This window comes from Balaenoptera borealis (genome assembly GCF_965194805.1).
Source record: "Balaenoptera borealis genome assembly, chromosome: 14".
In the NCBI taxonomy this organism is placed as follows: Eukaryota; Metazoa; Chordata; class Mammalia; order Artiodactyla; family Balaenopteridae; genus Balaenoptera; species Balaenoptera borealis.
The window spans coordinates 62169875-62192730 of record NC_138875.1 but is presented as its reverse complement, the minus strand read 5'-3'; the positions used below and the strand labels follow the sequence as shown (position 1 = coordinate 62192730).

Here is a 22856-nt window from a genome sequence, read left to right as displayed (position 1 = left end):
ACATGGGAAACTAGTACACGTGTACTGCAACACAAGTATTTTTATAGATGTTACGCGGCCATCTTAAAAATTTCCTATTTGCAAGAGATTTTCCCCTTTCTATATTGATTAAACTCTAAGCTGTCAAAGTCACATCAATCGTTTCTCCAACTTGCAGAGTTTTTCCTAAACCGCCTATCAGTTTTCACCTCTAGAAAATGAAATGTGTTAATGAGATCAGTCCAGTTGTTTACAATTCAAATGGCAGCGCTCTTGTTTATAACGCTCTTCACGTGATGACTTGTCTCGCAGTTTCTAATTGTGAGCTCTCTAGTCCTGGCAAGGTCTTTTTTAGGGAAATTCCTGTTGTCATCCTTCGAGGGAAATTTCCATATAATTTTGGATGATTAAAACCAGGTAGAAATAGTGGAAAAGATAGTGCATTCTTGGCTAAAGTGAAGAACATTTTTCCTTAGAACACCTTGATCTGCACTGTAAAAAATTGCACTGTCAACAATAAAATCCTTGAGGCAGGGGACAGAGGTCCAGGAGCATGGACGGCCCACGAGAGGCATGGGTACCAGCATCTGATAGCTTTTTATAGGAGCAGGACTGTGCTCTGGGACTCCAGGTCCTAGACCAAGACAACATTACGCTGGATAAAGGAGCATTGCTCTTTGCCTTCTGAGGCTTTTCTAGCGCAAATGTGCCTTATTGACAAGTTCAAAGGCATATTTTGCTCTAGGTGGGTAATGCACTTAGATATGGCATTCAGAGTCCCCGTAAGCTCGGGTGACTCCTGGGTAGCAACTTCACACATAAAATAAAGCAGAAAATTCAGCAATTTAGGCCACTGTCATCAATCAAACTGGATAATTTTAGACAAAAATAAACGAAGGTGGATTTTTAGAAGTGGCTTGATTTTTTTGTGTGTGTGTGAAAGGTTGGGTATTAGTCATCTGTTGCTGCATACAAATTACCCAAACATTTAGCAGCTTAAAGCAACAAACCCTGCTGCGGAGTTTCTGGGAGTCGGGAATCCGGGGAGGTTCAGCCGGTGCCTCCGGCTCAGGCTCTCACGGGCTGCAGTCAAGGCCGGTCAGGATGTAGTCAAGGCCGGTCAGGCTGCAGTCGCTGGGGGACTTGCTTCCAGGCTCACATGTGTGGCCGTTGGCTGGTGCGGGCTGGCTGCTGGCTGGAGACTGCGGCCCCTTCCCTCCGGGCCTCTCCTCGGGACAACTTGTAGCCTGGCGGCTGGCTCCACTCAGGGACCAAGGGGCACCCAGGGTAGAAGCCACCAAGAGCTATCCTGCTACTTTCACTGACTCTGGTCACTGGCAGGGAGCCCCTGGGTCCAGCCCACACTCAGGAGCCAGGGGATCACACACGGGGACCATTTAGAGGCTCCCTACCACCCTGGGTCGTCCTTGCTTCTCTTTAAGCATTTGGGACTTTGTTATAAATAATGGTAACTAAAGGTTCTGCCCTGAGAACCCAAGAGTGGTCTCCCTTCTACGCCCTGCAAAGTTAGTCATTGGGAATTTCCTAAGTTTACACATTTCCACTGTGCATTATATGAAACCTTACAGAATGAAGTTATAAAACTGAAACAGCGGCAGGCATCCTGTGGAGGGAAGGTTCTGGCCCCCTGAGCCCCTGACAGTTACCCGGTGATGAGTCAGGCAGGTGAGGACGTGGAGCCGAGGCCGCCAGGCTTCCGGACGGAGACGCAGGCTCAGGACGAGCTCCCAGGCTCCAATCTCAGCCCAGCCACTTGCTGTGCTTCCTACTCCTGCTGCTTTGTCATGTGTAGAGAGAGAGAGTAAAAACAGGGTCTGTGAAAGGAGGGTGGTGAGAGTGTGAGTTAATGCACAGATAGGGCTTGACACAGGGCCATGCTCCTGTGCGCTGATACTGACATGAGCTCACAGCAGACACATGCCCTGGGCACCCTCTTTAAAGTGATACCGTCATACAAGTAAGCTCTAGTTTTCTCTTTACCCAGAAATACACAGAATTAGGTAATTTTGCTGCACGATGTGCATTAACATTAAAAACCCCAAGGCTAAAATCAAAGCGACATTCCACTTGATTAAATGTTTATTTGGGGCAGTGCCAGTGGTGGTGTTTTGATGCTATTGGGAAGGCTGTAGCCTTGATACCCTGGTTTCCTTTTCAGGCACCCTCGTGGCTTTCATTCCATTTCACTCACTTATTCCTGTCTATTCTTCTTGTGAGCCTGAGAACCTCCTGTCCCCCGGTCCCTGGAGGTAAGAGAGATGGTCACAGACACATGGGCAAATGCCCGTGACCCTGGATGAGAAGAGCTCTGGGAGAGGCACCCCCGCAGAAGGAAGGCACCTGGTTTGGGTGAGGAAACACTGGAGCAGAGCAGGAACAGGCTGGATGCAGGAAGGTGGTCCAGCGCCTTCGAGGCCTTGAGGCCAGAAGCAGCACAGTGCAGGGCTGTTCAGCCGGGCAGCCGCTTGGAAGGCAGGATGCGTGTCGGTGGGACAGGGAGCTGCAGGCCCAGGCAGGAGCCAGGCTGCAACCTTGATGGAAGGTGAGATCCATCACTTAGTCGATGTCACAGAGTGGACACTGAGTCCTCTGATCCCTCCCAAGGCCCATGTGACCCGGCCCCATCCAGGACTGCCTGGGCCACCGCGGGCCAGGGGTAGTCAGACAGGCTGGGGGCTTCGCTGCCATGTGGCCCGCTGCTCATGGGGTGGCTGGTCACCCCCTCACTGCCTCACCTCAGGGCTTGGATCTCACCTCCTGGGTGAGCCCTGCCTTCAGTGCTCCTAGGGGATGCAGTGGCCGCCTCCTCCACCCCAGGGCCCTGTCCCCCTTGCTGCTCCCCACCCCCGAGTTCTTGTTTACAGGGTGATCATCTTCCAGCATGGCTTGCAATCTTCTATTGTGCTTATTGTTCACCATACATCTCCCCTCCTGAATGTGAAGGGATGCTGGTCAGTCCCAAGGACATAGTATGTGCTCAAAAAATACTTAGTGACTGGATGAATAACCAAATGTTTTTTGGGTTGTTAGGGAACGTCAACTCTGGATGAGAAATAAGAGACAGAAAAAAATAGCTAGAAAGACAATCCAAACATGGGTTCTTGCTCTTTTATTTTGCCTCATTTATACATTTTCCTGTCCAGTGATAGTGTGGAAGTTTCTTCCTGCTTCGGGTCTTTCATAAAGGAGGTTGGGAGTGTCCACGGTGGTAAACAAAGCTACCATCATGTGCACGACCCCTGCGGGATGAAAAAGCACTTCTGTTGATTCCTTCCTCCCCCCACAGCATCCCTCACTGTACCCTGCTTGCCTGTCATTGTCCAAAGGAAGCCACCAGCAGCCGGGACCCCATCTCCTAATGCCATGTGCATCCCACTCTGGTCTGTCCCCAGGTCCCAGACGCTCTGACTCTGCGGGCAGGAGCACCCAGGCCTTGCCTGTGCTGTGTCTCCCCAGCTCAGCCCTCTGTGGCCTTGTGAGCCCCTGTATAGCCCTCTTGTTCCCTGCTCCTGGTGATGTTCCCCTTGTGCTTCCGTCTCTCAACTCCCATCCCCCTGCTGGGTCTGCATCCCTTTCTGGAGGCTGTCCTGGACACTCTTACAGATGATCAAATGACCAACCCCTCTCTCTGTTGTAGTAAACTTCTTCCGTGAAAACTTTTCTTGTGAAAATGGACTTCCCCGGTTTTTCTCCCATCTGTCCTCAATTTTCTGCTGCCTTTTTCTTCCGTACCTGCCCGTTTTCCCTTCCCCATCTCACCCCCCTGTCCCCCCCATGTAGGCAGCTGCCTCCCCTTGTTGCTGTGGGCTTTGGAGAGTCCATCCTCTCTTGTCCTGCCCACTCACCCCTCTGCTCAGGGCCCATCTCCGCGTCCCTCTCGGGTCACTGAGCAGCGATCCTGCCCACTCTGTCCCTTGACTGTTTCCATCAGGGCTGAGTCCCACGGTTGGATTCCGTGAATGTGTCTAAAGGTTAACTTACCACTTTCTCCTTAAATGTCTTATTTTCCTCCACGGCAGGAATCCTTATCACCGTGGTCGTGAGCCTTGGCGTCACTTTTGTGTAATTTCTCTTCCCATCTCTCCATATTTATTGTACCAAATGCCTTTTTATTCCACGTGCTGCTTCTTAAGTTCCGTTGTTTCTGCACCATTTACACCTTGTTGCTGCAACACTGAAGTTTCCCTTCCCACCCGTCCAGCCCACGTGCAGTCTTCAGATTACTCTTTCTGAAATGTTTCCTCCTGATCCAGATGGTCAGGGACTAGTTCTTTCAGCTCCACATTCTCTCCACTTTCTCTCCGACTAACTTTTGTTCCAACACTTCTCCATCCTGTGAATCCGTTAAACCGATCTCATCCACACACGCATACTTACTCCTTCTCCCCCCTCAGCCTTTCTTTATTCATCCAGTAAGTTTACTTTTAATCGCTATAAGGCGCTCATTTTCTTTCTACGTGGGTGCTGCACGCCACCCTCTCCCTGTCTGGTAACAAGGATCCTCACCACAGTTGCTCGTGTTTTCGAGGGCTTCCCGGGTCTAAGACCCTGGCCAAGCGTTTAAACCTTCACTCCTCATCGTAAGCCTCTGAGTCAGAGACGGTTATTAGACCCATTTCATAGATGAGGAAGGGGAGCTTGGGGAGGGAAGGAGCACATCTCTGACCTGCCGTGCTCCCTTTAAGACGAGCTATGCAGAGCAAGAAGCGTAGACTTGGGGCCTGAGTTTAGTTTTGTCTCCGTCACCTCCTCGCTGGGAGCTCCCAGGGAGTGGGTGAGTCTCTGGGCCTGGGAGCCTTCCTTATCAGAAGGGGACTAATCAGATAACTGGGGTCAGGCCCGGCCACAGAGCATTTGGCAAATCTTTTCTTTTCTTTTCTTCCCCTTCAGTCTCACCTCTTCTTCCATCCACAGCCTTAGGCGAACGCCTCAAACCCTCACAGCCCCGTTGCCTGTGTTTCCGTAGCAATTTTAATTTGCCCAGCTTAACTTTGTGACGTATTTCGGGCCTGCCTTCAATCAGGTACGCCGATGCTGCCCTCTTGGTTGGGTTCTAAGAGCGGGGACCGTGCGTTTTCATTCCCGTTTCTCATCACGCTCCGAGTAATGATGGGCACAGAATGGATGCTCCGTTTTTCCTTCCTGTTTGAAGATCTGCTCCAGAGATGCCGCCTGGTGCCGTGATGCCTGAGGCTGTCCGTCACTAACGCCTCTCCCCTCTTCTCCCCCCGCAGCCTGTGCGTTCCGGTACAATGGGCTCTCCTTCGTCTACCTCATCTACCTCCTGCTCATCCCCCTGTTCTCAGAACCAACCAAAGCCACCATGCAAGGTAAGAGACCTTTGCTACTCTGTATCACAGCTGAGTGTGTCTGGGGGCTCCCCGGGGCTGTCGTCATCTGATGGGAGAGATGCCGGTCCAGTGGGGAGCGGGGTCACACGTCTCAGCAGTAGAGCTGTGTGGCACTTGGTGGTGACATGTTTTTGTCACTCACACAGCTGTCTTCCCCATACAGGTTCCCTGGCAGGCCTGTATTTGTAGGTTTGCAGACAGTCTGGAAGGGTTTGGCTGATTAAGAGCAACTCAGTGTGCTGTCATTAAAATGAGGCAGACGGGGTGATAACAGTGGCACAGATCTGTGTATTCTCTCTGCTGGGGAGAAGGAGGTGGCAGGCAGAGAAGAGGTCTCTGAGCCCCGGAGCAGGAGACCTGGGGAGGAAGCCGGGTGCGGTTGTGGCTGCTTCACGTGTCAGCTGAGAGCTGTCACATGTGCCTCAATCAAGTGCAGAAAGAGAGAGATTCGAGTTCTCGTTTCTCAGGCGTGTTCCTGCAAACCTTTAGATCCCTTCCCCGTTGCTCTCCAAGCACCTGAAGGCACAGAAAGAAATAGTGCCTCTGTTTCCCGAGGCCCTGATGAGGAAGCCTGGTCTGGTTGGTACATTTACACATTTGAAGTTCTTCCACAAAGATAGAAGTTAAACCGCACTGAGTTAATTTAATTCAGTGTTTTTCAAAACAATGCCATTACAAGAAATAAGGACTGTGCCCAGTGCCTTAGTGAGTGTGATGGCCGTATGTTTACAGGAAGGGATGCAAAGTTGGGTTTGACCTGGGGATGGCCATGGCTTCGGGTTGCCAGCCCACGGTGCTGACTCTTCAGGAAAAGCAGTAAAGACTTGGTATAAACAGAGCATAAAATCATGACTTTATCTCTCCGATTCTCCCCCTGACTATTACATTGATTGTGGGTCTTTTGATCATTCATCCCAATGGTTAGGACTGCAGATGCTATGTTGATTTTCCTGCCTTAGGAAGAATCTAAATAATAGCTCTTCTAAGTCACTTAAATCCTTAATACACAAAATTAAGAAGGACTAGAGAAATGTGAGTCTATACAAATCCTCATCAAACCAAAAATATGCTGTTTATGGGACCCCACCCATTCCAGCCTCATTCCTAGAGTCCAACATAAACAAAGATGTTTAAACATAGTAGCTTCTGGCCTCAGAACCAAGTTGATAACATACAGGTGACTCCTATTTCATGGCTGGGAGCTCATGTTTTAAAGAAAGAAGGTTTCATACATATTTAGCATTAAGTGCTTTAAAAATGAGTACCTGTTTGTACTCCATTAAATGATCCATTGCTTTTCTATCAGGGTGTCCCCTTGTTTTACCTGGAAACCAGGTCAGTGGGATTCCCCTTCATACTTATGTGATGACGCCTGGCTTTGCCTTCTTCCCAAACTACCCAGCCCTGCTCTGCCCAGTGGTCTCTGTAGGGGTGATGGTGGCCTGGGATGTGCGGCTTAGTCCTTGTGTGTGTCAGTGGCCCATCGTCTGTGCCTGGAGCTCAGGGAGTCACACGGTCAGGAAACTCATAGGTGAAACGTGAAATCAGAGGCAAAGAGCAGCTCCTGTGTGTGTGGAGTAATATCCTGAATCACCGAAGTGTCACAAGGTCAGAGCACAGACAGCATCACGGTGCACAGGTGTCTGCCATGTCTCCCTCCCAGGCGCTGAGAGACGAACAGCTCAAAGGGAGCCCGCAGGCATCTTTCCAGTCGGTACCTGGGGGCAGGGCTGGGATTGTGTGTCCTGTCCTTCCGTCCTTCCTGAGGGGTGTGGCTGAGACCTCATAACCTCATTTATTTGCTGTGTCTGAAAATGCACAGGGACTCGAGGGAGGGAGGCCCCCATATGACTTTTGTGAGCATGTAGGACTCTCCATCCGGCGTTTCCACATCTGTGATTCGAGGCACCCAGGCCAGGCGTTTCTGGTGGGGTCCAGGGCTTGGGCCATGTGGGCCAGGATGAAGCCTGTGTGGCGTCCGCGCAGACGGTGATGGCCCCGGAAGGGTGATGGCTGTGTGGCTTTGCAGGGGGCCTTGGGGTCACACACACTCGACCTTTCAAGTTCCTGTTGATACTCATTTCTCACAAACAGGTAGGAAAGTCCAGTGTCATCTGGGAGAACCCAACGGCATCCGCTCTGCCTGGCGGTGTAGGGCCTCTGCCACACACGCACACACACATGCACACTCGTGCACACGCACACACATGCACACACACTCGCAGGCATGCACACTTGGGGCCCGGAGGAGAGGCACCTTGAATCTGCCATCAGTCAGTGTGCAATTCCTCCCTCTCTTCTTTCTCCTTGGATTTCTCAGCAAGAGTCAGATGTTGGTGTAGTGCATCCCACAGTGCCCAGGGGGTCTCAGCGAAGCCCCTCTCCCTGGGCTGGGAGTCTCTCCCCCCAGGCAGCTCTCTCGGCTCCTGGGATGCTCTCCTTGGCCCCTCGGCCTTCCAGGGTCTCACCTGAGGCTGAGCCGAGGCCCCACTTTGATAACATTTATTCACTGAGTCCCTTCTAACACACCCCCTTGAAGATGGCTAGGATTTTGCTGTTTTGTTAACTGCTGCATTTCCAGGACACGAGACAGCGTCTGTTGTGTAGCAGGCAGTCAGTAAATATTTATGGAATGAATGAATGAACGCATTCATTTCTAGAGTCTAGAGCTCTAGGAGCATTTAGGAACGCAACCCTAGTCCTCTGCTTCCCTCAACCTCCACGAGAGCAAACGTCACAGAACAGTTCATCACCTATACCTGTCTGTCCTCTGGGGACAGAAGCTCGGGGCAGGGGGATAGGCTATGGGAGTTTGCTATTTTAGATTTACTGGGGATCAGGGGATATGAGTAATTGAAGAAATCAAAATGTTCTATGCTTTTCCTTACAACGTTAGGCATTTTATTTAAGCCTATGATACTGTAGGAAGGGCAGTAAATCTTTGCTTGCTGTTCAGTTAGCAGTGTGCTTTGCATTTAAATTGAGACTTCACTCCATTAAATAGGAACTAATATATAATTAACTTCGGGTGGTCCAAATATTCCAGGTTGATGAGATATTAAGTTCTTTAACCAAACGCATGTTAGGTTCCCTATACCTTATGTGTAATGGGTACCCCCATCGGCCAGTATGGTGGGAGGGTTGGTATTTTCTTTGGATGGAATGTAAGTGGTAAAATGTACGAGATGTGGAAGAAGTCCATATACTGTATATACTCATTACATACTGGCTCATGACAATATGACTGTTATTTTGAGGTACAACATTATTACTTTGAACGTCAGAGATTTAGAAATCTTAATCTCATAGCTAGTCCTAACCTCAAGATATTTCCTTGTGCTCTTTAGATATCAACTAAGAATTGTGTGATTTCCAGCCTTTCTTGTTAAATAATATTTATATTAAGTAACCAATTACTAGAGAGCCAGTGGCACTGCCTACTAAGTATGTATTATTATTTACAGGCATCAATTAATTTAATTCCTACAATGACCTTTTGAGGCAGCTGCTATTATTATTAAAAACTATTATCAGAAATCCTCATGTTACAGACAAAGCCTGAGTTCGGGCGGGGTAAGAACAAGCCCCAGGACACAGGCGCTGTGTGGGTGGCCACGCTTTTAACTACTGTGTTGTCTGACTCATGCCCAGGATGGAACACCATTCTCAGGATTTGCAAGGGTGGAGGGAAACCCACTCGCTTAATAAATACTTGTTGGCTGATAGATTACCAGGCCCTGGGCACAAGGGTCTGAAGAGATAATATGGGTGTGTTTAAAGGAGACATTTTCATTTGCATCAGTGCAGATTGATGACATACGTGTATGTTATATAGAAAATACATCTTATTAAGTGTGATTGTTTATTTCTTTCAACAAATGTTCATTGAAAGACTGCCTTTCACGGAACGCTATGTTTGGGTTTGTGGAGGATAAAAATGAGAAGAAAACATGGTTCTTCGCTGGCATGGCCTCCCAAACATGCTGGCTCTTATATATTTCATTGAATGGTAGCTCTTTCAAAGAGGTTGTCTTTGGAAGCCATAGATGTATTCCAGTGACACTGTCATTTCTCTGAACTGACCTCAAATTAGTCCTCTGCAGTTGCCTTTAGAGTTTGCCTTAAATAGGCTCAATGGTGGCAAACCATTGTCCTTTTAAGGAGGGTCTGATCTCATAGTATTTGGAGTCAAGTTTGATGAGGGAAAAACTGGTGATGAAATCAGTCATGTCAATTTTAGAAAAGAAAAAGACAAAACCCAGAGTATTTAGTATAAAACAAAGTGTCTGAAGGTGACTCCTCATGATTGACAAGGAGGTTTAAGATTTATTGGCATGAGAGCACCACGGTTGATACACACGAATGACAAACACATGGAACATCTTTCCATGATGGGTTTGTGTGGATAGACGAGATCTAGGATGTCAGGCAAAATGAGATGCGGAAGCGAGAAGGCAGCATCCTGAAGGAGGTGTTGATTAGCTCGATCTACCAGGGAATCTTGACTACAAGAGTCAGGCTGCGCCTACCTGGCCCAGACCAGAGGCTCAGAGATAGTATCTGCAGAGATCCGTGAACTGAGGGTGCTAATAGCATGTCACATTTCCTATGTGCCAGGAACTGTTGTAAGCACTCCCTGTGTGCTAACGCATTTAATTAGAGGTTAGAAAAATCATGCATTGAAAAAGCAGGACCCACTCCATTCTGGAAAGAAAAAAAAAAACACACTGGGTTATAAATCCACTTAACCAACTAGCTAGGAACACTGCACAGTGAGGGGCCGGTATGGGTGCTCCCTCCTCCTACCAAGGAGATTAGTGAGACTTAGTCACATTTGGGCCGGTCTAGACTCCTGATCTCCTGGTCTTACCCCACCTCACCATCCCTTCCACGGGTCAGAGAGTGCCTTCCTCATAAAGCTGGGATGGACTGCTGCATTCCCTGCACCTGACCATACTTTATTAGATTTTGATTTTGTAAATGCTCAGAGCCCCAAGTATTTTTCAGTTGGTTTCAACAGAAAGTTTTACATCCTTGCATGCACTTTGGATAAACGACAGCTCTAACTTTATCAATAAAGTGTCCGGGGTCTGGGGTGAGAGACACACATCTGGCTACAGTGTGAAATCTGGGATTTGCTGGAAATCGCTTGCTTGGTCCTGCCTGCAGCTTGTCTTTGTTCATGTGCCCTCCTGCAGGCTGGGGTGGGTGAGAGGATCTTCTCCATTCTTGTTGGGGGAGTGTCATTTACTTATTGGGGGCTGCTTGAAAAGGAATTCTCCAAACGTCAAGACTACAACACTTGCTGGGCAATATTAGCCGTTGACCTACAGCAAAGATATCGTAGAAGCATCATCATCTAATCAGTTCACGTGTGAAATGTTTATGTCACACACACTCACACACGCCAAAGGAGCAGAGATGAGTGTTGTCTAAGGAGGGTAATTATTTCTAACAGCAAAGCTGTCTTCTAGACCAAGGACCCATACTCACTGGGATCCTTCTCTGAAATCGGACGACATTAGTAGGTGAGAAGAGAACTCCCAGTGGTGGAGGAAAGGGAAGGGCTTTGGGTGCTGGGTGGGTCTTTCTTAATTTAAGTCTCCCTGTTCAGTTATGAAGGCCAGGTCCTCCCGCAGCAGGTGAAACACAGATGTGGGTCCAGCCCTCGGCTGAGGCGGTCAGGTTGCCAAAGGAAAACAAAAGGGCGAAACGTTCAGGATTTGCCCTCCAAATATTTTTCAATATGGGGTTTCATGAAAAAGATTTTCTCCTCCCCGTTAGGAAAGGAGTGGGTCTCTGAAATATCTTTTTTTTCTAATTAACTTTGCTCTGTTATTTTGAGCAAGGTAGCAGTTCCTTTTCTGCATTTGCTTGTGTTTACACTCAGAAGTTATTAAGAAGGTAGTTTTTCTCGTTATTGGGATCTCTTTCAACATTTGGGAGGGGGCGGAACTAGACAGGGGTGGTAATGGAGAGACTTCATTGTGCTTTGAGGACAGTTGTGAGCAAGTGAAATTTTAGCAGGTCAAATTCACTTTTGTAAACTGTTGCCAAAGTTATTCCAAGATGATAGGGAAAAATATTTTCTCTCCATCTCGGAACAGGGGGTCCTAGTTTAAGAGGAAATTGTAATCATCATGGAGTAGAGTGTGTGTGTGTGTATGTGTGTGTAAAATAATCACCAGAGGGCCTTGCCCTGAGGTTCTGACCCAGGGTACGCTTTACCAGAATCACTAAAGACTCCCTGAGAAAAGAAAAATGATATTCCATTTGCCGACATGAAGAGGCAAAGAGGTCTGTAACTTGTAAAGACGTGTTTAGACGTCAGAGAGGAAATAGTAGCAGATATTTTAAACTGCTTGCATCTGGTTTTTGTTGAAAACACTGTTAGTCTTTATACCATTAGGCTTATTATTACTATGGTTTATTATGTCATCATAAAGCAAAAGGCAAGAAAATATTTAATTGAGCAAATTATTTGGGGTAGATGTTCTGTTACCAATATCAGCTCACGACCAAACAGAATGCTACCAAAATGATTAGATGCTTGTTTCTTGAATTTTTGAATAAATTAGTGATAGGTCTTTTAGGTTACTTTATCTGTCCCTTTGAGGGGGCGGTGGTTGTTTTGGATTTGGCAAAGACTATTCAGTGACACAGAAGAACTTTGAGGCAACACATATAACTCTCAGCTCAGGAAGCATTGGGTCGTATTATTATATGACTAAGGAGAGGTTTTCACAAGTCCTAAACTTTGTGCTTTATCTGGCTGTGATAAACCAAATCTGCAGTGTGGCCTCACCTGTTATTTAGATGCTGTCTGTCATGACAGGGAAGGGGGTCACCTGGACGGGATGTCAGTTTGCTGATTCACGCTTCAAATCACTTTTCTTTTGTTTACTCACTTGATAAACATTTACTTGTGCCTGGTCAACGCTGTCCTGGGTAGTTGGACGCTGTACGGTAAATGGCACCGTCTCTCTGGCCCCAGGATGTGAATTAACAGCACGATTGTGGGCAGGTTCCTTCGGTTCTCAGAGTCCTGCTTTCCTCCTGTGTTGAGTCCTGGTGCTGGTCTTGATCAGAACCTTAAGAGGTCTGCCAGTGGGGTCAAGTTCATGGACACGCCGCCCTGTGCTCTGTGCTAGACAATGGTTAAAGAGCCCAGAGAAGGAGATCATCACTCTTCTCTTACTTTAAGAATTTATTTTCCCTTTGAAAGGGTTCAGCTGACTTGATTTGCTTCTGTGTGTATTTGAAGTCAATTTATTGCAGTTTTGAAGTTGACTTACTTCAAAGTCTGGACGAGACTAATTTCTGATGGATTCACTTGTTAGAGTCTAGGCTTTACTTCGTGGGGAACTATTTCTCTTAAACAGACCCACGTGTATTTGCACAGATGCATACAAAAGAACCCTTTGAGATGACAACTTACATTTAGCTTTCAAACAGTGCGAATTATTCATTAGAAGAAAAATAAGTAGATAACACATGCTTGCTCTTTGCCGGGCAGCTCCCCCAAGCTTTCCAGACAGTAACTCCCTGAGTCCTTCTAACACTCCTGTGAGATAGGAATTCGTATTGTTTATATTTTACAGACAGAGAAGCTGTGAAACACACAGAGGTTCATGAATAATTCCTGAAATGAACATTTTAAAAATTTGATCCAATGAGTGAAAGCTTCTAATATAAATAATTCAGTTACCGACCGAGGCATTTCCCACCTTTGACTGGTTTTATTATAAAATTAATACAGAGTGAAAATAAGTGGAGGGATTTTGCATGTAATCCAGCTGCCTTATGACAATATAAGTGGACAATTATTTTACTTTAAACCACCTTTTAGGATATTTGCTCAGCATTAAGCAGAGAAGAGAATCCCAAGGATAAGTTTTTTTTCTGAATGTTTAAAAATTATTCATTTATTATGTATTGACTAAAAGACCATTCACCTTTCTTGATCTCATTCAATAGGTTATGTCGTATGATATTGATACACAGTATGTGTTCGATTTCTTTTGTTCACTGAATGAGCATCACTGCGCATCTGTAGTGGGTGGCTGGCCGGGTGCTGGTGCCCCCGGTGACCGTGACACTGGTCCTTGTGAGCGCCCAGCTCACCGTTTAGCACGCCCCCTCCCTCCATTCTCCTCATCCCCTCTCCTCCCTCCCTCCTTTCCATTCTCACTCTCTTCATTTATTTTTAAAATTAGTTTTGCCTAAATATATATCCTGCCTTTCAAGTTGCCAATACTCTGTGCACTTAAGGAATATTTGGGGACGGCCACTGTCCGCCTCCTCTGCTGGCCTGGCGCCCATGATGCTGGTGACACAGAGTGGGCTGGCCTGGAGGCCCGCCCAGAGCCCCGGACCTGCAGGAGGACGGCCTGGAGTCCGGGCATGTGTGTGTCCTGGAGTGGCCTCTTCTTCTTTGTCCCCCTGCAGCCTGGCCACCCATGGCCAGGGTTACAGGGTCCATTGGCAACTGGGTGCAAAGGACTGTTCTTCTCTTCTCCATCATATCGGGTTCCTTTGTATCTAATGGCCTCTGCAAGAGGAAAATTGCTCTTCTAAGATTCAGGGGCGCCTGGCAAGCTGGTGCTGCCGCCTGGGTGGGGATGTCCCCCGCCCCACAGCGGATCTGAGCAGCTCTGCCCAGACCCCTGCCCCCAACACACACACACACACACACACACACACACACACACACACACACGCCTCTTTAGGATCAAGGCGTTGATTCTCTCCATTGTCTGGCATGATGGTGGCCAAGGGCTCAAGGCCCTGCCCGTCCATCTCTGAGAACCGTCCCAAGCTGAGAGGGTCCCTCCAGGTGGTAGATGTGGCCCCCATTTTGATGACTGGTTATGGTGGCGTCTCCTTGCCTTGTTCTGGGACAGTCCTGCTGTCTCAGCTCTGGAGCTTCCTTTGGGGTCGTCTGAGCCTCTGCCATCACCGAGTTGCACCCCAGCCTCTCCCTCTCCCCGGCCCTGCTGCCCTCCCTCCCTCCACAGTCTGTGTCCCTGGCCCGAGCGGGTCATCTAAGACCTGCTGACACAGGGCCCTGGCCAGGTGGGCCCGTGAAGGCTGGATTTTGGCCCCTGTTGTGCTGACCAAAAAAACAGGATTGTGTGCTTCTAGGAGAAGGGGTCCCTACTCCAGTACAGGATTGTGTGCTTCCAGGGGAAGGCGTCCCATGGGTGGGGGGAGCCAGCAGTGGCCCTGCAAAAAAAAAAAGAGGAGAAAGCACATTTTAGAGCAACACACAATTTTCCTGAAGATGAGCCCCATTTACTCAACGTGATCCTGTCAATTCCCCTCCTAACTTCCTCAGCGTTCTTGAGAAGTGCGCTGAGTGATTACCCGGCAGCCATTAGTCTGTAAGGTTCCGGCCTCAGCCTCCCCAGAGGGACCTGGCCATGCAGAGGCTGCAAAGATCCATCACTGCTCCTCTCAGTTGAGAGGCAGAAAGCGAGCAGAGGAAGCGGCTAATAGCAAGGCCGGGTCTGGACGGCGGAGTGATGGGCACCGAAGCCGCAGGACCAGGGTCTTCCGGTCACGGAGGCCTTACCGCCTGCCTCTGCTGTTCCTTTGTTCCACAATTACTCGTTAGCGGACTGCGTGATAGGTGAGGATTAATTATCTGTTTGCTGCCAGGCTCATTCAATGGCCAGCTTATTGGAAGGCATGATCATGCATGCTGGTCACTGCTGGCTGCTTGTTCATGGAAACAAGTGTTGGGCAAACACTCGTTCATCTGATGAGCTGACAATGGTGATGGGGGCTGGTGGGCTGCACCTGTCTTTAAATAGCAGTGACGGGCTCTGTCATTCAGCCAGATGCTGCTCATCAAATATTCAGCAGCCAGAGCTTTTACAAAGGCCTTTCATCGGCTCACGTACAAGCAGAAGGGAGAAAGGAGGCCAAGCTTCTGAAAGCTGGGCTGGGCTAGGCTTATTTGTTTGGAAACGGGGCAGCAGCTCATTGGAAGGAGGGATGATTAGAGAATGGTTACCTGGGGAATTTAAACATTTGTGGTCCGGAGTTTTGCTGTTTTTTGGTCTTTGTGTGTAACACCCTAACAGAATCTCGATGAACGAGTCCGCTGCATTAATTCCTGGGATCATCTGTCACAGAAAGATAGACTTACACTGAGTGGGGGACAGGATGAAGTATTGATTGATTCATTCATTCACTCATTCATGTGACAAATATTTATGAGGCATTTACTCTTTGCAAATAATATGTTAAGAACTGGTAATACAACAGAAAGCAAAAGTAAACAACATAGCTCTATAATCCAGAAATTTACTCTCCATTTGGTAATACTAAAGGATAAGTTTAACTTTTTAGACTACATTCTAAAGTCTAAATACAGTTGACCATCATCATTGGCCGATTCTGTATTTGTGAATTAAATTTATTTGTGACCCCAAAATAATAATGGTCACACAGCTTTCATGGTCATTGTCGGACCCAAGCAGAGCGGCAAGGGATTGGAGTTGCTGGCCACTCACGTGCAACCGGGGAAGATCAAGGCGAGGCTCTCCTTCTGGGTTCAGCTCAGACTGTGAACAAGTGTCCTGTTTGCAGTCTAGCTAGTGCCATGTGTACCACGTTTCTGTTCTTTGTGTTGGTGATGTTGCTGTTTAAAATGGCCCCAAGAGTAGTGCTAAGTGCTGTCCTGTGCTTCTAAGTGCAAGAAGGCTGAACATGTGATTCTGCAATCCCACTCCTGGGTGTAGAACCGGAAAAGATGAAAACTCTAATTCGACAAGATACATGCACCCCTGTGTTCATAGAAGCACTACTTACAATAGCCAAGACATGAAGCAACCTAAGTATTCATCGACAGATGAATGGATAAAGAAGATGTGGTATATGTATATGATGGAATACTATTCGGCCATAAAAAAGGATGAAATAATGCCATTTGCAGCAACATGGATGGGCCTAGAGATTATCATACTAAGTAAAGTAAGTCAGAGAGAGACAAATATATAATATCACTTATATGTGAAATCTAAAAATGAATTTATTTACAAAACAGAAACGGAGTCACAGACATAGAAAACAAACTTATGGTTACCAAAGGGGAAAGGTGGGGGATAAATTAGGAGTTTGGGATGAACATATACACACTACTATATATAAAACAGATAAGCAACAAGGACCTACTGTAGGGCACAGGGAACTCTACTCAATATCTTGTAATAACCTATAATGGAAAAGAATCTGAAAAAGAATTATCTATCTATCTATATCAATATATAACTGAATCACTGCTGTACTGCTGAAGCTAACACATTGTAAATAAATTATGCTTCAATTTTAAAAAAAATGAAAAAAAAGAAGGCTGGGATGTGCCTTATGGAGAAAGTACGTTTATCAGAGAGACCGTGTTCAAGCAGGGGTCACAGTGCTGTTGGCCATGAGTTCACTGTTGATGAATCTATTGAATAAGGTGTCTTTAAACAGGTTACGTATTGATCGGCTGATGAAAATGTTGTAACCAGAGGCTCCCAGGAACCTACTCTATTTCCCCGTACCATCCCATTCAGTGTTCAGGGCAATATCATAGAGCATCACTACTGCAAATAACAAGAGTTAACTGTATACGTTTTGCACTAGAATTTGGGGCTTAGGGTTCTAGTGACATAGAGCTTGAAGTAGGAGAGGAGAACGGTCATACTGTTTGCAAGGGGTTTCCTAAAATTGCGGCTAGAATTTTCTTTAAGGTGAGTTATATTAAGACATCTTGGACAATTGTGTGGCTGAGGGAGAGCCTCTGTAAAGTTGTCACAACTTCTTTGGTGAAGTGTTCTCTATATTTGATTTGCAATTAGCTGTGTTTTTTCTGCATTTTTTTCTTAAAGGCCTAGAATTTTAAACCTGGGACACAGATCTACCTCTGGATGTGCTGGGTGTTAGTGTCCTTACAGGAATGGTGCAGAGGAGGGCTGTGGAAGAAGCTTGCACTTTTTAAGCTTTCAGTGTTTAAATGACTCATTAATGTAATAATAATGCTATTTATTTTCACATTTCACAAAGACCTTTTACTTTCTTTCTTTTTTTTAAAATTAATTATTTATTTATTTTTGGCTGTGTTGGGTCTTCGTTTCTGAGCGAGGGCTTTCTCCAGTTGTGGCGAGCGGGGGCCACTCTTCATCGCAGTGCGCGGGCCTCTCACTGTCGTGGCCTCTCCCGTTGCGGAGCACAGGCTCCAGATGCGCAGGCTCAGTAGTTGTGGCTCACGGGCTTAGTTGCTCCGCGGCATGTGGGATCTTCCCAGACCAGGGCTCGAACCCGTGTCCCCTGCATTGGCAGGCAGATTCTTAACCACTGCGCCACCAGGAAAGCCCCGATTATTTCTTATAATACTCACAATATCCTAAGAGATAGTATTTTCCCACCTTACAAACGAGGAAGAGGTTTAGGTTAATTTGCCAGATGTTTGTCAGATTTTATATATATATATATATAAAACATATAATTATACATATGTGTATATATATAACTGTCTCCTACATTTTTGTATCCCCAATTATGGCTCTAATGTATCCTAATTATGAAAGCTATGAAAGGATTGTTATCAGAACTCTTGGATAACGTCAGTACCAACATATTGATGAGACAGTTTTCACTTACAATAGGATTATTAAAAAACTCAGTAAGCTCTCTGTTTACTTCAGGAAGTATATATAGTTTGGGAGAAAGTGGATACTTTTTCCCCATGAATTTCATGAATTTTTCTTATTCTCAAGTCTTGTTTAACCTATAGATTTGTTCTCTCTCTCTCTCAACCTCTCTCCTACACAGAGACAAAATCTCTCTGACAAAATGACAATCAAATTATTTACAGTCCATACATACATATGTATATGTAATAATTGTGATTACTGGAAAAAATAAAGTGTGGCCAAATTAAATTTGAATTTCAGATAAGTAACAAATAATTTTTTTGTATAATTTTGTCCCCAATTACATGGAACATACTTATTAAAAATTAAATTATTCATTTATTTTTGAGATTCAAATTGAACTGGATGTCCTGCATTTTTATTTGCTAAATCTGGCAGCCCTAATAATAATCATACTTGTGTGTGTGTGTGTCAGGAAGGAGCTATTCACCACCTTTTCAGACGAGATTGGGCGCATTCAGGGTGTATGGCTGTAGACGCCCCACCTTTTCAAGTCACCATTTACTTGGCTCAGTTTGGGCTCCAGGAGACAAGCATTTCTAAACTCTGCTTTTCAGTTTCATGCAAAATGTTGATCTACCCTATCAGCTATTCATTCATACAAATATGGGATGATAACAGCAAAACATATTGGAAATGGGATCAGGCTGTACTTCGAGTTAGCCGATTAAACTTGTCTCTAGTATATGCCCCTCTTTTGCCAAAACATTTTTCGCTGAACTGTTTTGGGGTTAGAGCCAGCATGCTGATAAAACTGAAACCAAAAGTTATCAGCAGAAGAATACACTAAAGAAGTTATTTTCTGTGACTCATTTAACTATACATTTGATTCAACTTAGCAGGTTGGTTGTGGTCCCTGAGTCACTAGCTCGAGGTTCCTAGTGATGGTTTACAATGCACGGCAACTGCTGTGGGTTTTATTTCCCGCATCCCTTTCCTGCCTCCCAAAGAGTATGATACTGCAGTGACGCCCCATCAAACACACCCGTTCCGACTGGCCTGAATGAACACACATGTTATAACTCTTGGGGGAGATGGTTACACGGTGACCCACACTGCCTTCCTCCTGTGGGACAGCGTCTTTCCTGGAGAGAACATTTGGCCTTTAAGGAGCAGTGTGAAATAGATGTATGGACAGGGGATGCTCGCCTACCAGGAGCTCGGAATATGGCCCTGTTGACCAGGACAGTGGGGACATGGTTAAAATGGGTGCGTAGACACTCTTTCTGCTCAGTTCCAGGTATAAGTTTTGATGTAGCTGCATTTTGCACAAAGTGTCAATATAGATAGTGCCTGCACAGATGTCACTGTCGGAGAATGAGGTGAAGGTGAAACAAGTAGATGAGTTCCTTACAGGATGTTTTGCTCAGTTTTCCAAATTATATAATGTTTATATTTTTTATAAGTGGTATTCAAGCAACAATAATTTGTACTATTTTCCCACATTAAGAAGATCCATACAATTGACAGAGCAGGAAAATGAACAAATTTAGTCTAAACACAAAAAGACCACAGATGCGGGGCGATAATACTGGAAAATAAACAATGATGAAATCACGGTTTCCTCCAGTTCGAACTATTTAGTTAAAAAACCCACTGACCTTTAGAAACAATGAGAGTGAGTGTCTGGAACGCAGGATGGGTTGTATGTGCTGTTTTGCTCTGAAATCACATCTCTGTCCCTCCCTGGGCCACGCTGCCCAGTACGCCCCTCCTCCGATCTGTGTGGGCCTTTCACAGCTCCTGGGCTTGGTCTGCAGTTTTCTTTCTCCTCCTTCCTGGAGCCTTGTGATTGAATTTGGGGAGCGTGTGAGTAGTGTGGCATCATCTAATCTCCAGCTGTCCACGTGTACCTGCACCTCACCGTTCAGGGTCCCCCTGGCCAGTCACCCCAGAGGGTTAGGGGCAGTGGTGAGAGCAGTTTAATTGAAGACAAGCCATTCAGTGGTTCAGGATTTTTTTTCCAGTTTTCCCACCTGCCATGGACCATCCAAATACCAACACCAGACTCCTCTTCCTCCTCGTCCTCCCACCTTCAGAAGACACCCCAAGTTCTGGGCTGTGTAATGTGACCCGTCCAGAGACAAGGTTCTGTTTCCACCAGAGGGAGCTGCTTTCTCCAAAACAGCTCCAACTGTGGCATTTCAAGGCCTTTTAGACAGTTCCCACTAACCCCATTTACTTGGACTCATTTATACTTTCTTTTTCTAGAAAAATAAAGATAATTTTTTTTAACTTTGGGTTTATTTATTTATTTATTTATGGCTGTGTTGGGTCTTTGTTTCTATGCGAGGGCTTTCTCTAGTTGTGGCAAGCGGGGGCCCCTCTTCATCGCGCTGCGCGGGCGTCTCACTATCGCGGCCTCTCTTGTTGCGGAGCACAGGCTTCAGATGCGCAGGCTCAGTAATTGTGGCTCACTGGCCCAGTTGCTCCGCGGCATGTGGGATCTTCCCAGACCAGGGCTCAAACCCATGTCCCCTGCATTGGCAGGCAGATTTTTAACCACTGCGCCACCAGGGAGGCCCTTTACTAATTTTTGATCCTGAGGGTGGTGATGGAAAGGGGAAGAAAACGTGCGTGTGCATGTGTGGGAGTGTGTTCGTGTGCATTTTAAATGGATCCAACTTAAGAAGGGGGTTACTTAGGTCCAGGGGATGAGAAGAAAGGGGAGAATGGGTTAGGAGAATTCACAGGGTTTGCCTGAATATTTGCAAGGAGAGAATACTGTAAAATAAAGCCAGAACGTGGGGCATCACAGAAACCTTCCCCAAAGCAGCCTGGTTTTCAAGAAATCTGTTAAAACGATGTCTCTACCATATTCTGGAACTTGGCATTGCTTTTTTTCCTCTTTCTGCCTATAGAACGTTTCATTTGTCGGGAAGAAGTCCAGTCAGTGCCCGGGTGTTAAATTCTTCAGAGCGTGTGCTCCTGCCACCTAATCATTGCCCAGCACAGCTCTGCCCCTGGGCTGCGTGTGTGCAGACCGCACCTTGCTCTTTATGACTCTTAAGTGTCCCAGTGTATTTCCTTCCCGCCCCCTTTCTTTCCCCTTCTCCCTTCCCTCTTCCTTTCTTTTCATCCTCACTGTGGAATCCTACAGACAGTGTGAATTTTGTTAGGACCAATTTTGTAAATTAGTCATGCTGTAGGCAATGCCCTTGGGTCCCTTATTTTGTGTAAGGACCCATCAGATACGTATCTGTGGAAACATGGAAAAAATTGGAAAAATTAATCATTGCCCTTTATAATTTCTTTTTTAATTTAATTTTTCTCTTATATTTATACAGGTGATTCACAATGTGTTAGTTTCAGGTGTACACATTGATTCAGTTACACATATGCATATATCCATTCTTTTTCAGATTCTTTTCCCATATAGATTATTACAGAACATTGAATAGAGTTCCCTGTGCTGTACAGCAGGTCCTTGTTGGTTATCTATTTTATATATAGCACTGCATGTTTGTCAATCGCAGTCTCCCAATTTATCCTCTCCCCCACCTTTCCCCTTTGGTAACCATAAATTTGTTTCTGAAGTCTATAATTTCTAAAAGCATCATATGTGATCTAATTTGTCTGTCTCAACTATACTTATGGGTTGCATGGAGCTCATTTCATTTCTTTTCTTTTGCATTTTACCAATGAATAAATTGAATTGAAGAGAAGTTGCATAATTCATCAAAAGCCACCAAGTAAGAAGTGGCAGAGCCCACAGAAGAGAATTCCACAGTTTGGAATTCTGATTCAGGGCTCTTCCCTAACTACCGTGCTGTTTGATGGCTACGGTGCCATGCCTCCCCCAGAGGTGTGACCTGTCCTCACGCAGGAAGTTTGCATTCAGGGAACCGTATCCCAGAGCTCATGGGTGTTGAAAAATGGTGGGGTGAAAGGAGAACTGGGATTGGACCTAAAACTTTTGGAATGAATGGAGAGTCTTAAATAAGGGCCTTGGCTTACACTTGCCAGGGGCATGGTTACCTTTTAATTTCCTGTCATTGAATAAGTTTGGGTTAAAAATTAGGGAAAGAAAATACACCTTAGAAATAATATTGCTCCGCTCAGCAGTTGGAAGGTTTGTGGCTCTTCTTTGCAAGTAATTTACATTATCCAAATATAATATGATGAATTCTGTGTGAATAGGTGGTATGATTTTGATGGCTGTGTTATTTTATAGTAATTCTGGTGACTGGGATCTGGAGAAGAAGAAATTTATACAGAAACTAAGATGCTAAAGTAGTCTTAGGGTGTGCTGAGGACCTCTTACAGTATTTGAGCCAGTGAAAACCGTGTGATACTGTCCGTCATATTCTAACTTCTCACCCAGATTTATTTGTTTATTTATGTTGTAAATTTAAGTATAGTTGATTTACAGTATTTTAGGTGTACAGGAAAGTGATGCAGTTATATTTATATATATATATATATATATATATATATATATATATATATATTCAGATTCTTTTGCATTATAGGTTATTACAGGATATTGAATATAGTTTCTTGTGCTATACAATAGGACCTTTTTATCTATTTTATATATAGTAGTGTGTATCTGTTCTGTTAATCCCAAATTCCTAATTTATTCCCTCTCCCATTTCCCCTTTGGTAACTTCTGTGTGAGTTTGTTTTGTAAATAAGTTCATTTGTATCATTTTTTTAGATTCCACATATAAGCCATATCATATGATATTTGTCTTTCTCTGTCTGACTTCACTTAGTATGATAATCTCTAGGTCCATCCATGTTGCTGCAAATGGCATTATTTCATTCTTTTTTATGGCTGAGCAATATTCCATTGTAT

General features: G+C 45.6%; 1 protein-coding gene across 5 annotated transcripts in view; it reads left to right on the top strand.

Moving 5' to 3' along the window:
- The window catches only part of PIEZO2 (piezo type mechanosensitive ion channel component 2), a 344750-nt gene that overhangs the window by 57368 nt on the left and 264526 nt on the right, over positions 1 to 22856 (top strand). For all 5 annotated transcript variants that reach the window (XM_082354794.1, XM_082354793.1, XM_082354795.1 and 2 more), the window contains exon 2: positions 5235 to 5330. In XM_082354794.1, coding sequence (XP_082210920.1) covers positions 5235 to 5330 — 96 coding nt within the window. The remainder of the gene's footprint in view (positions 1 to 5234; positions 5331 to 22856) is intronic.